Source organism: Octodon degus, unplaced genomic scaffold, assembly GCF_000260255.1.
Source record: "Octodon degus isolate 3935 unplaced genomic scaffold, OctDeg1.0 scaffold00185, whole genome shotgun sequence".
In the NCBI taxonomy this organism is placed as follows: Eukaryota; Metazoa; Chordata; class Mammalia; order Rodentia; family Octodontidae; genus Octodon; species Octodon degus.
The window spans coordinates 2,857,216-2,871,333 of record NW_004524761.1 but is presented as its reverse complement, the minus strand read 5'-3'; the positions used below and the strand labels follow the sequence as shown (position 1 = coordinate 2,871,333).

Genomic DNA, 14,118 nt, shown 5'->3' with positions numbered 1-14,118 from the left:
TTTTTTTTTGAAGTACGCTTTTGTGTGTTTTTCTAAATGGGCATTTTATAGGCATTGGGCCAAAGGGCCCTAAAACTGCGCTCCCTGCTTTAGGCTGGACTATGGTGGGTGCTGCCCAAGGTGGAGGGAGCCGCTGGGGTGTGCATGTTTTTTTTTTTTTTATAATTTTATTGATAAACAAATAGCAATGAGACAGTTTCAAATCAAATTGCTAGGACAGTTTCAATAATTAACGCACTGCATACATTCTTCTTAGTGGTTAATTGCTGTACAAGATGAGGACCTGAGATCCTATTTACAAACACCATTAGAACAAATCATTCTATTCATTAAGAGAATGTAACTATATATCTATCCTAACCACTTTGAATACACAGATACAAAATGGACATTCATCCGTAAGTTCCGTTATTTGAATATTATAGGTGTGTAAACTCAGCAAAATATTCTAAAAGAGTCCAGTAGCCCATAATAGCATTGGGTCTTCTGTTTAACTGGCAATGTCAGAAATTATTGACCTGAGTCCCCCACAGCTCAACATAACAACATGGCTTTACTTCCTATATTTCGTCTTCATACTTTTCCACTGGATGGTTAAGACCAAGGTAAAGCAGGACCTATGCAACAAGAGTTGTAGCTTTTGGGTCTGATAAGGTGAGTGAAATCCCCTCAGAATTTATCCTGAGATCCTGTACCTCAGATTGTAGAACCTTTGTCAGTGTCAGCCATGTGGATGAGTCACGGCGTGTTTGCAATGAGGCAGAGGCAGTGAGGTTCAGGGATTTAGCCACCTTTATTTGAATACTGTTCTTTAGGATCTGCTCCTTGTAGGATGGTGGGGGAAAGCAGCTGCAGTTGTAGGACGTGGGAGGTTGTGGAGACAAAAGCTGCTCCCAGCCCCTCCCCATCAGTATCTACCCTCAAGCCAGGTCTCCAGGGGAGCTGTAAGTGCATCTGAGGGGGGAGCCCCATGCCAGGACCCTGGGACCTCTGCCTCTTGGTGGCTAAGCACAAGCAGTGGTGTCACCTTCTCTGTGCTTGCTTCTAAAGTCATCCCTTTTGGAGGACAGCACCCCCATGCCCTCCCTATTCCCACCTCTAGATCCAGCTGAACTCCCCAACCTCGGTATCATTGCTTTTACTAAGAAACCGTGTCTGGTGCCCGCTCTCTCCAGATGCCAGAGGCTTCCAGTGCCGCTCATAACTGTGGGAAGTCCAGTGGCACGGCCTTCAGTCTGCCTTCCGGGGGCCAAGCCTCCCCACCTCAGCTCTCTGTATTGGGATCCGCCTTCTGAACTGCCTGCCAACGTACAGTCTCCCGTTTCATTTCAGATCCTGTCTGTGCTTGATTTCTCTGTCCTCGTTTCTGTCATGGAATGCTGCCTTCTTCTAACCTCGAAATCAGCCTTTCTGCTAACATTTGTGGAATATTGAACAGGGAAAAGGCAGCCAGGGTAGCTATTTGGGGGGCTTCAGCCAAGGCTTACTTAGTAGCAGGCAGTAGTAGGGTTACTAGGGACCCACTCAGCAGACCCCTTAACACTTCACTTTGCTCTGACAGGCTCAGCCTGCCGCCGTGCCCCGAGGCCCCTGGGCCCCCAGCCCCAGACTCAGGCTGGCCAGCTGGTCCCTAGAGGCAATTTGGTTCTTCTGTCCCAAACTGTGCTGGGGTAAAGGGCTCTGCGAAAAAGTAAACTGGGCATGGAGAAGTGTACTGCTTACAAATTCAAGCTCTGTGGGCTGGGGGTTAGCGCAGCCAATGGTCAGGGGAACATTTTGGGGTCTACCAGGCGAGGGTCCCTCAAGACTCCTTTGGAGTGGTCGACACCCAGCACAGATTTCTCTAATCAGAGACTGGCAAGGGTAGGAACAGGATTGCTTTCTGGCCATAGTGAGTCCGAGGACCACGTTTGCAGCTTCCGTTCTTCTTGAGGCCAACAAACCAATTCTTCTCTGCGTGCTTCTTGGACGTGTAGGTGTTGTAATGGTTTTCCTCCAGTCTTTCCAGGAATAAGCATTCCTCACTTGGTGTCTGCTAGAAGGATAAAAGCAGAAGAGGGTACCAGGGTTAGGGAGTAACTTTCAACCGTGGAAGGCCACATGGGTGACTCCCCTTGAAAGAGGAGCAGTTATCTCCACTTTGGCTGAGCCTGACCCTGTTTCCACATATTGATAGGTACAGAGCTGGCTAGGACTTTGCCTTATCCCTTTATTGGCTTTAAGCAGTGCATATTGGTCTAGCTGAGGTGCTGGTAGTAGTCTTTGAAGATGGTACAAGTGTTTCCCCAGAAACCCCCTGCTTCCCTTTAATATGAGCCAGGTCAAGATAGGACGAAGAGCCAATGTTCCATGCTGCCAGCTGGGATTGAGCCTTGCAATGGAGGCTATGACTTCCTGTGGCTCAAAAGATTACTCATCAGGGCTGAAGCAACGAACTCCAAATGTTGGACAAATTACTGAAGCTCTGTGTGTCTACATCTCTCCTTCAGAAGAGAATTAGATACGATCTCAGTCATGTAATGCAGATCACTCTCTGTGTATCCTTCTCTGCGTATCACAGAGGTGAATGCAGGCCTCCTACCTTGCCCAGCTCACAGCACTCACCTACTTCCTGCCACTCTCAGTGACTCATCCTCAAGCCACTCCTCCTTCATTACTGAATAAAACCCAGGGTTGAGCCCTGGGTTGAGGCCTTTGCTCTGGATAGCCATCACCATGGCTGGACTTAGGACCCCTTGGCTCCCCATAACTACATATATGCCTTAGTGTCTTTATTCTCACTATGGGTTGCACTGGGTGTGGTAGATTGGAATTAACTTGATGGGATTCTAATAATTTATCAATGAGATTACAAATATAAACTTCCCAGACTGAGACGAGGACCTGGAAGGGCTATCTGTATTCAGTGAGGTTCCTTGCTCACTAGCTGTGCAATGTTGGACAAATTGCTGGAGCTCTGTGTGTCTACGTTTCTTCTTCTTCTTCTTCTTTTTTTTTTTTTTCGGAAATGGGGATTGAACTCAGACTCTCACACTTGCCAGGCAAGCACTTATTCTACTGAGCCATCTCCCCAGCTCCTATATTTCTTCTTTAGAAGTAGAATGAGGGAACCCATCTTGGGGAGGTGGGGTGGCTGTGAGGGCTTAGCAAGGGTACCTTAACTTTCGACCCTCATCTGCTGTTATGTAAACCTCCTCCATCTTTTGTTCTCAGGCTGAGTGTTCCCGTTGGGGAGGTCCTGGCAGCTGGTGCTGAGTGCCCAGTGGAGGCCTGGCCTTCAGGGATGGCTGTGGACAGACACAGGTAAGGTGCATTGGCTGTCTGCCCTGGTGACTTTCAGTAACAATTGAAGGATTTTGCCCCAGCTCTGATATGTACATGAAGACTGGTACAAAATTTGCCTTCCTTATAAAACATGTGTAGGAATTGAAATAAAATTCAAAACTAACTTTTTTTGTTACTTATAAAAAGCATTGCATTTCGAAAAACCATAACTTCTGCTTAAAAAAAAAAAGAAAATACCCCCCAAAACTATCACTCAGATATGGGCAACTGTATAACTGGAGAGAGAGAGAGAGAGAAAAAGAGAGAGAGAGAGAGAGACAGACAGACAGACAGAGACAGACAGAGAGAGACAGAAACAGAGACAGAGAGAGAGAGAAACAGAGACAGAGAGCGAGAGACAGAGACAGAAACAGAGAGAGAGAGAGAGAGAGAGAGAGAGAGAGAGAGAGAGAGAGAGATTGTGTGTGTGTGGTGTTGGGGACCAAACCCAGGCCTTCATATATTCAAGGCTAGTACTCTACCATGGATCCACACCCCCAGCCTATAGTTAGATTTTGTCATTAAGGAACTACGTAACAGGAAGTCTCTTCTTATTCATTTACAGTCTCGGGAAGTGACACCTGGTGACCCACGTTAGGTCCCTTTGGAAGGAGATGGGATATAAATATAGCCCTTAATTGGATGACTCTGCTCCCCCTAGAGGAACTCAGGCCTGGCTTTAGTGCTGACGGATGGACAAACATAGCTGGTTAAAAGGAGGGATGAAGTGGGTTACCTCTCCCCTGCAGGGAGGGCTCACCCTATGACGCCCCTCTGTGGGTGTCAGTCCGCGTTCTGCGACAAAGGTGAGACAGCCACACTCCCCACCTGATGTGTCTCCATTAGCCTGGAGCAGCTGACGCGCACACAGTGGCTGAGTCACCGGCTGAGTGGGCAGCCCAGCTCCACTGCAGCCTTGGCCAGGATTTGTCAGCACTGGCACTGTGCTGGAGGCAAGCGAACTGACTTGATTCATGCCTATTGTTGTGTCGCTTTCCTTTCTTTATATTTAGCATGCTTTCCCCTTATTATTTAGGTGACATATACTCACTGTAGGAAATTTAGAAAACACAAGAAAGCTTTCATCCATTGTGAAGTCAACCACTTACTATCCCCAAAGATAACTATATGAATATTTCAGGCTACAGCCTTTCAAACTTTAAAAACACAAACACACCCTTTCTGTGCACACACACACAGTTTAGATTAGAATGAGTTGATGCCTAGAATTTGCTCAGGATGTGATGCAGAGCTTCGAGATACTTTAGAACTTAGCTGTATCAGTGAGGAAAATGTCGTCATTCTTAGGTGCAGTGCACTAAGATCAGAGTCCGGGCCGTGGAGGGAGAGGGGCTGCCTGGGAACCAGAGGAAACTGGATTCAAGGATTCTTCCTTCCTATTCTATATATGTAAAAGAAGGCTGTAATAAGTACCAAAATTGATTTAAAAAAGAAAAAGCCGTAAGACTGAGTCTTATAACCTAGGGCACAGTGAGGTAGGGGGTTCACAAGCTGAGGGCTTGTCTTAGTGCACCTGAAGTGCCAGTCACTCTGGGGGTGTGTTCTGAGTGTCATCTCACTGAACCTTCTGGTGCTCCATACGAGGTGGGCACTGTCTGTCACTGTCCCATGTTCGTCATGGCTCAGCGTGGGCAGATTCCTTGCCAGAGTGGCAGAAGCAGTTGAGTCTGAGGCTGAATATCTGGTTGATTTATTTTTTTAATGTATGTTTTTGGTGTGTGTATATTTTAGTAAGGGTCTACAGGGTATACAGGGCATACAGGGTCTCACTACTAGACTTGTAGTGATCTGCCTATCATCAGCCTCCCAAAGAGCTGGGATTACAGGCACGCGCCACCATACCCAGTCTCAATCACCGCTGTCTCAGCATTCCCCGGGGCCTGGCTGGCATGGCAGGCCAGGGATCAAAAGCTGGCCGCTTTAATCCACTGAGCTATGTGGCTGCCCCCCCCTCCTTTTTAATGGATTTCGGACAGGGTGTACAGGGTCCATAGGACTTGTAGTAATTCTCCTGTTTTCAGCCTCCCAAACATTGGGATTACAGGCTTGTGCCACCATACTCAGCCTCAGTCACTATCTCAGGGTGCCCCTAGGGCAGGGCTGGTATGGCATACTGGGGATCAAACCCTGGCTGCTTCACTCTGCCTAAGCAGGCACTTAATCCGCTGAGCTATCTAGCTGCCCCTGGTTGATTGATTTTATTACCAAGCAGAAGAACGGCTTTAGTAAAAACTCTCTCTGAGGAAGTAACTGTCTCTGCTCCTAATCCTCTCAAGCTGTTATCCTTGCTCTGTATTTCAGTGGGTAGCACAGGAGAGGTTATCAGGTGCCTGAGGAGTCTGTGTCCTGACCCCTAGTGGGCAGCAAGGAGGAAAAACAACTGTGTCCCCTCCTGTACCTCCCCTGAGACTGATCAGGAGGGGCGTGCCTGTGCCCACCCTCATTCAGCAACTGGCACAAGTCAGAGAAAGCCGCAGATGAAACACAGCCTACTGGTTGGCTTTTTGTAGACATCTTATAAAAGCAAAAAAGGGCTTGGACTAGATCATGAAATCCCACCAAGCCTTAGTTATCAGCCTTGAGGATACAGAAAGGGGTCCCTGAAATCTGGAAATACTTGCAAAGGCCACACTTACTGGCCCGAGCTCTCTCTCCACATACATATCTGAGCATAGGTAAAAGGAGGGGCAGAGTCAGATGGCCTGTGTTTCTCTTCTTTTCTCATGAAGAACAAACGCACAGAGCTTTCCCATGGAGAGGGCAGAAGCAGAGGTGGAGGACCCTTGCTGCCATTAGACTGCACTTCCAGACCTTCATCTTTACATCTATTTTCTTTCTTTCTTTCTTTCTTTCTTTCTTTCTTTCTTTCTTTCTTTCTTTCTTTCTTTCTTTCTTTCTTTCTCCTTCCTTCCTTCCTTCCTTCCTTCCTTCCTTCCTTTCTTTTTTTTGTGGTTTACATCTATTTCAACACCTCTGATGGTACGCAGACACCATAGGAGCCGCCACGTGGCAAATGTTTGAATTTAGTTACTACATGTTTTCATTCTTGCAGGTGATCCTTCTAGAATAAACTATTTGCAGAGTGTTATGTAAGACACACAATTAGAATCTGGGCTCCTGCCTGTTTGTTTTTTTGTGATGAGGTCTTGCTATGTCACCCAAGCTGGACTTGAACTCCTGGTTTCAAGTGATCTTCCTGCCTCAGCCTCCCAAGCAACTGCGACTGTAAGGAGCATGCCACCATTTCCCGTTTGGGCAATTTTATAAAGAGCATTAAGATATACATCTATAGCATGTCATAGGTGCTCAAGGAACATCTTGGGGATGAACCTAAGGGAAAGGGTGGCCTGAGATGAGCGCCTGGCAGCAATCAGGGTTCCCTTTCTGTCTGTATGATAGTTCATCTGAGTATTTTGAGAAACTACCACAAGAAACTCTTTTATGTTTGTGCCCAAAATAAGGCAGGGTAGAGGGTTGGAATCCTACTGGAAAAAATAACAAACAGAGGCTAATTGACACTTTTTAGTTTGGATCACTTGGTGCGACAAGATTTCTGGAAACCTCAAACCTTGGCCACATCTGGAGGCGTGTCAGCGTCGTACTTACCGAGCCGTACAAAAGCCCATCGGTGTCCATGGCCAAGAACTGGCCGGTCTCGGTGCTCTTTATATACACCTCCCCCACGCCTTCCGCACTGAGCTGCAGCTGAACTGGGATAAAAATAACACATGCAAAAGTAAATAAACACTGTGCTTCTGCAGATAGGGCCCAGTGGCCAAGACAGTGGGCCATGGAAAATTCTGCTCACTCATCTCGTAGAGCCCCAAGAATGAGCCTCCAATTAATCAAAACACAGAAATGCAGCTCCTTTGTGCTTATCCTGCAAGGAGAGCTGTCGCTGTGAATCATGCCCTAGAGAGGACAAAGGATAGTGCCTGCCTTGCCCACCTGTCCACCCCGTTTGTCACCATTGACCCCAAAAGACCTTGAAGGCACCTCTGCATTGCCACCCTCAAATAATCACAGGAGGAAATGACATTTGTTTTCCTGGCTCTATCTCTGTCACCCCCGTAATGTTGGGATGCTTGTAGCATGGAGCTGGCCCAGCCCAAATATGTTCTGATTCAGTTATTTACCTGCTGTAAGATAGCTTTTACGGCCTGCACCTTCAGATGGGGAGAGAGTCTTGCCAACAGATTTTTTTGTTTTCATTTGTAGTTGTTGTTTTTCCCAGACAGAAGAGGGAGTTAGGACTAGTCACCTGTGAGATGCAGCGAGCTCAGCATAGTGAAGTTCAGCCAACCCTTCAACTGTAACCCAGTTGCATCCAGACTGGGTAGGAGCCCAGCTTCTGATTAGGAGAGGGAGGCAGTTACCTGGGAATACAGTGATGAGAACCATGGTTCTCAGACTGGGACCTTTTTGCTCCACAGGGGACCTTTGGCACTATCTGGAGACCGTTCTGGTTGTTACAGTTGGAGGGATGGAGGATGCTGCTGGCATCTGATGGGCAGAGGCCAAAGTACATTGCAAACAGTCTAGAGTGTACAGGGCAGCCCTACAACAGAGAATTACTCAGCCCCAAAGTCAGCGGTGCCTGGATGGAGCATCCTTGAGCCTGAAGACAAGGCTGAGATTCTGTGCCACATGGTCCCCATTTGCACTGATTGAAACTCCCAAGAGGCCTTGCCTGTTGCTGGTTGCAACACTGGACTCCAACTGATAGTTATGTTTTTTGTTCATTCACTCCAGAGCCCCTCTGAAGAAAAGTGCTTTGATGGTTGCATTTGGGAACTGGAATTACTTCTGGATTTTTCTAGACAATTTTTTTGGTTACCAGATGGTCAAAACCATCCTAGGAAAGAAATATAGACCAGCAACCAGTGACTGCTCCATAAATGGTTCTCTTGAGGCTTCAGGGGTTTTGCCAAGGGTCAGCTTATCAGCAAGAGGCAGGGAGGCTGGAACACAGGGCTTTCGTTGGCAGGAGCAGACTACCCATGCCTCTTTTTTTTTTTTTTTTTTTTTGTTTCATTTTAAAATTTAATTGCTTTGAATATGAAAGAAATCCATTCATACGTTTTGTACTTGGAGTTAGTATCAGAAAAGACAGCGGCGAGTCCCCAGCCAGCCCTCTTAGCCTCTCACCACATAGCAATGGAGGTTAGTGGCAGCTGAGGTCCTGGCCTTTCGTGTGTGCGCATGCGTGTACATGTGCACATTCTCTTGTGGAGAGAGACCCAAGCGGGGGTCCCTCTTGGGGCCATGATGTGTAAATTCCTCTAGAGAGATCACATGCATGTGTTGTCAAGTACATCTTATACCCTTTCTCATTGTTTTACACAAATGATAATAGATGATTCACTGCTCCATACCTTGCTTTTTTTGTTTATGTCTGTACTGAAAAACCTGTCTTTTTTTTTTTTTTTTTTTTTTTGCCAGTTGAGTTGTATTTCTTTATGTGACTTCACCATAGTCATTTGACCCCACGCTGTGGAGATACCTGTACTTTCTCACTGCCATTTGTTTTCTACACCTTCTGATTCATCCCACCGGCAATGCATGGTGACATCACCCCCATTGAAGACACACTTCTTTATCCCCAGAGGTCTGCTGCAGAGACCCTGGACTTGCTTCCTGTGATAAGTGGAACTTCCTGAATTCCCAGAAGAATGTTGGAAGCCACCAAGCTCCTTGCCCACAAGGCCTCCTGTGCCTCTCCCGGGCTGGCTCTGAGAGTGTGGTCCTGCAGAGCAGGCTGAGGACAGTGCCAATCCCAGAGCTGGCCCTGCTGCTCCTGCCTCAGATAGCATCCGCTTGTGCTCTCAGTTCCCGTCTCTGCCTGCTCCCCTGCTTCAGTGCACCAAGCTCTTTGGCACTCACTCGAGTCCCTGCACATGCTCTGAGCTCTGCCGGGCAGCTCCTCCTCCTGCACAAGCCTGAGTCTCCTCTTCCTCCTCTGGATCTCAGCCTTTAATACCCCCTCCTCAGGAGGGCTGCCCTGTGAGCCTGATGCAGGACCCCAGGCTGCTATGCACAGAGGGTCCTTCACTCCCCCTCCACTGCCAGAGCCTCCTCGGGCCCACATCATCCTCTTTCTCACACCTTGTTTTTCTGAGGCCCTTAAGGAACAATTGCTGTATTGCTTTTGCTCATTTATTTCTGCCTCCCCAGCAGAAGGTGCACCTGGAGAGGAAGGGCAGGGATGCTGTTTGTCCTGTGCCTCTTTGGATTGGCAGCCCATCAGTGCAGGCCGCAGTATCTATTTGTGCAGTGAATGGTGTCGGGCTAGTGTGGGTGGAGGTGATTTTGCTGGGCCATCATCAGTGAGCTGTGTGCTATGATTTGCGTCCTCAGCAATGCAGTGGAACGAAGAGAGAAGGGACTGAGAGACGAGTTGGGAGGCTGGAGGCTGAGCTCGGCCCCAGCACGCGGGGTGTCTCCTTAACCTCTCTGTGCCACAGTCTCCTTATGGGTGTAGTGGCATTTGGGCTCGTCCTCTAGGACGCTGCTCTCAAGTCTGCTGGATTATGAGTAGCCAGAGCTTGGACGGGGGTGGGGATGGACATGGGGGGTGTGGGGGATTACGAGAAAGGGCACAGGGTTGAGTTTTGAGAATGTTCAGAATTGATGGCAGAGATGGTTGTATCAGTCTGTTAAGGTTGTAAGTGAACACACTGGGCTCTACACTGTGGATGGCTAAATTATATGGTGCTGCAGGAGGCTTTTTTTTTTTTTTTTTCAGTGTACTGTACTTTCATTCCACTTCATGGTCCTATTTGAAAAAATTTCTCAGCATAATCTTGCATGTGTGAGAAGAGGGGAAGAGGAGAACCGTTTACTGATCACCCATGTGTGCCAGCCATCGCGTGAATTCACGCCTTGGTGTAAACGGTGTAACATGAAGGAGTGTGGACTCTAGACTCAAACTACATGTACTCCAGCGCCGGCTGTGCTGTGTATTAGCCGGGTGATCACTGGGCAGACCGTTGGCCCGTTTCCTTACCTACAGCTACAGCTGTTGTGAATAGTAAGGGCTGTAATGCGTGGGAAGCAGACAGTGCGATCGCTATCTGCGCTTTCCTTACTTGACCCCCCTGCCAGCACCTGCTCCAACCCGCAGGTGAGATGCTGAAGCTTGGTGGCAGCGTATCGCATTCAAAGCCATGCTTATAGGACGGTGAAAAATAATCACGACCAGAACCGGGCTTGAGTACCTCGGGCTTGGGCCTCAGAGAGCCTTTTCCTCTCCCACACACAGTTCCAATTAGGGGTGGACAGTCCGAGCCTGCTCGCGCCCCCTGGTGTCCAAGGTTAGACATGCAGGATGCCGGGCAGTCCTGCAGGGCTCCATGGGTAGCTTCCGCGAGCACGGAGCACAGGGACACGAGGGCCTGACACTCTTTTCCACCTACCACTTATCTGTGTAGGTATTTTATCAAGTATACTTCCTAAGGGCAGGTCTTTTTAGCTAATCAAGGGAGATGTTTAAAAGCTTTTCACGCCCTAGCTCCCTTCAGTTCTGCTGCCCTCGATGGTGCCTGTTTGTGTTGCCATGGCGCTAAGTGGAGCGGCCACTGCTCTCTGTGGCGTCCTCTCGTGGCCGTGGCAAGGCCTTACACGGACGACAAGAGCTGCAGGTCTGCCCAACACACAACTGCAGCCCCCACCCATGAGCCCCAGCACCAGCTTTGCTGGGCTGTTGAGAGTTCGTCTCAAGAGTTTCCTCTGTAAATATTATTTCTCCAGGATGTCCAAGTTTCATAGCTCATTTTCACTGGATTTCTTTCTGGCTAAGTTTCCTAAACATATATCCTTTCGCAAGCAGCGCCCTGCAGGAAGGAGCAACACCCAGCCCGAGCGGCTTGTGTAGCTGCCGAGGTGTCCGGTTCTCCAGGGTGACCTCACCCCAGGTCTCCAGACCTACATCCTCTTGCAGCTGCCGCTGGGGAGGAGAGAGCGCGAGAAAAGGGGGCTGGGGAAAGAGAGGGTGAGGGGCCGCTGCCCCTCCAGCAGCGCGGCCGGGCGGCCTCCGCACACGCTCCTCCTCGGCGCTGTGCTGGAGCTCCTGTGCGCGCTCTCGCAGCCAGGGCCTGCGCGCGACAAGCGGCCGGACGCACCAACCCATGCGTGCGCGGCAAGACGACGCAGAACAAGGGCCCCGCTTGTTTTTGAGCTAATGCAAACAAAAGTCCAAGAGCCGTAATAAAACTACCTCTTCTCCTTTGTTCTTTCTCTATGAAATCCCGCCCTTTTATTCCTTCTTTCCAAACAGAAAATAATATACAGTCAAAAAATATTGTGAAACAACATACTAAACCTTTGATGAAAACTTATAGCTCATGAATATATACTTATGAATATAAAATGATGCACTAGATACCATCCGAGTTTACAGTAGCTTCTCTGGGGAGTATAGGAAGGTCTAAGTTTAGGGAGAGGGAAGGGAAGAATGCTGTCCTCCATCCTCATTTTTGTTTTATTAAAGAACAGTTCTAAGGCTGGGCCTGGGCAGTGAAGACTCTCGTGTTGGCTGGTGTTCGGTCTGCGTCTACTGGCTTACATTTTCCACAAAGTTTTTCATTAGAGTTTCTGATGTAACTCTCACTACCTCGCAATGTCCCCTGCCCCAGCTCCCCCCTCCTAGAGCGAGGCTTGGAGCAGCAGGGCTTGCTCGCCCTGAGCAGGAAGGGCAGCGGCTCCAGGTTCCTCAACGACAGGAGGCAAGTTCTTGTTAAAGGGACGTGTCCTTAGTTGGCAGGGCGCCTCTGTTTCCCCTCTTCTGAATAGGGACAACTTTTGATTTCGCACAATAGAGAGCAACTTCTACATAGCGACTTAGTGGTAACTTTTTCTAGAGAAATTCAGATTGGCAGTGCAGTGACTGTAAAAATGGATCTGAAGAGTGCTGCAAGTGTTTGGTTGGCAGATCTGTGACTCCAAGTGTCCTGGATGGAATGTGGGTTCATGTGTGTGCGTGTGCATGCATGTGTGTGCTGAAGATTTAACCCAGGGCTTCACTCATGCTGAGCACATGTTCTCCACTGCTGAGCTATATCCCCAGACTTTTGAAAGGACTGTATTTGGGTGCCTTGGTTTGGGGATGCTCTGTTTATCAAAAAGAAGTGTCAACCTGAACCTTACAGACTTGTCGTTGCGGATCACTGTCTTCGCTTATCTTGTGTTCATTCTTTAAACCCTGCATAGATCTCTGTACACCTAAGGTACCTACTCACAGGGGGATGCCAAGCTTTTGAGTCCGATGCCAGCCCCAGCCATGGTACTTGGCTGTCTGAGGAGCTGAGTCTCAGCTTTCTCCTCTTCCCCAGCTTCTTAGGGGTCAGACCCGTGCTCCCTCATTTTCCTGGTGCAGGCCCAGGAGAAGGCATCCTGCTGGCTAGTGAGACCTGCACCTGTCCCACTCTAAGCCTCACGTGAGTCCTGCCCTGGGTGTGCTACAGACGAGGCTCCTCTGCATTCAGCAGGGCACAGGGGCCAGGAGTGGCTGGCATGCAGCACGTCTCAGCTAGCGCCTTGGAGGCCGCGCCGGTTTATTCTGGGTTACAGACTTCCCGTCCTGGGTCCTTGGCCGTGTTTACCCAAAGTGAGGTCAGCCTTGTTCAGAACTCAGGAGGCTGTTTTATGTCCACGGCATTTATAATTAAAATGTAGCCCTGGCCAGGCTCCGCAAGACATTAAAGAAAGACAAAAAAGGTAAAAAAAGTGGATTTGAGGAGGAAAAATTCCAGTGGTTTGGAGTGTGTGTGTGTGTGTGTGTGTGTGTGTGTATGTGTGTGTATATTCCTATATCTTTCTTATAACCTGTGAAGGTGTTTGTTCTTTTAAAGAGTGGAAAGAGTGCCTGAACATTCTTTCTTTAGTCCAGTCCAGAAACCTGCCTGGGCAATCAGATAAGGACTGCAGGCTGAGGGAGCAGGAGGGCTCCACATTGCGTGACCAAGGTGGCACACCAGCCCACGACCTTCCTGCGGGGACCAGCCCCAGGTGGCTTCTGTGAGCAGAGGGCCAGCAGAGTGCAGCTCTGGAAAGCCAAAGCTGCCTTGATCCAGACCCAAGCTGCAGGAACAGAGTGCTGACTCATATCAAACCAGAGGGAGGTCTGGACACCCTGAAACAACGGGCAGGGAGGGATTTCATTAAGGGCGGCCTGCTGGGAGGTAGGCTGCTAGCAGGCTGCTTGTCTCCGGCGCCCCACCCCCAGTGCCCTTAGGATGTGGCAGGCCTTATAAATATTTGATTGGCGTGCACTTTGCTGGGGAACCTTTCCATCTGTGTGCTTAGTGGTACTGGTAATCCTGCTCTCCGCACAGCCTCTGACGGGCCTTGGGAGGAGGCGGAGGCTGCAGGCCTGGGGGGCTTGTCACGTCCTCCTGCTTCTGTCTCAGTCTTCAGTCCTGCCAAGAAGCAGGCTTGGCTGGCTTTCTCCAGAAAAAAACGGCAGCGAGAAAGCAGTGTCAAGTACGGCGCCCTCTCTGCCACGCCAGGGTCTGGGCTGTTATGCTGCTGTGCTGGCCTCAAGACCTCTGAAGGAGACGTTCCGGAGATGCTGGGGTAAAAAACCAGCCTCAATTCTGTCAGCAAGAATAGCCTTTGCTTGGGATTAACAGACTCAGAGCTTCCATTGTTGGGTGAGGAGGGCTCAGCAGGAACCACGATGATGATAATGGTGATGATAAACGTCAGTTTTGAAGCACTCTGGGGTCCAGAAATGTGCCCAGTACTTGCAGGGACATCACATTTCAGATTTCCACT

At 49.1% G+C, this 14,118-nt stretch overlaps 1 protein-coding gene across 6 annotated transcripts in view; it reads right to left on the bottom strand.

Annotated features, from left to right (window-relative positions):
- Positions 1–758: 758 nt before the first annotated feature.
- Positions 759–14,118, bottom strand: part of Fgf1 (fibroblast growth factor 1) — a 96,674-nt gene continuing 83,314 nt past the window's right edge. For 4 of the 6 annotated variants that reach the window (XM_023704035.1, XM_023704038.1, XM_023704037.1 and 1 more), the window contains 2 exons: positions 6,952–7,055; positions 759–2,035 (listed from right to left, as the gene is read on the bottom strand). In XM_023704035.1, coding sequence (XP_023559803.1) covers positions 1,844–2,035; positions 6,952–7,055 — 296 coding nt within the window. In that variant the 3' untranslated portion in view covers positions 759–1,843. The remainder of the gene's footprint in view (positions 2,036–6,951; positions 7,056–14,118) is intronic. The other 2 variants (XM_023704039.1, XM_004643842.3) reach the window with 2 other exon arrangements.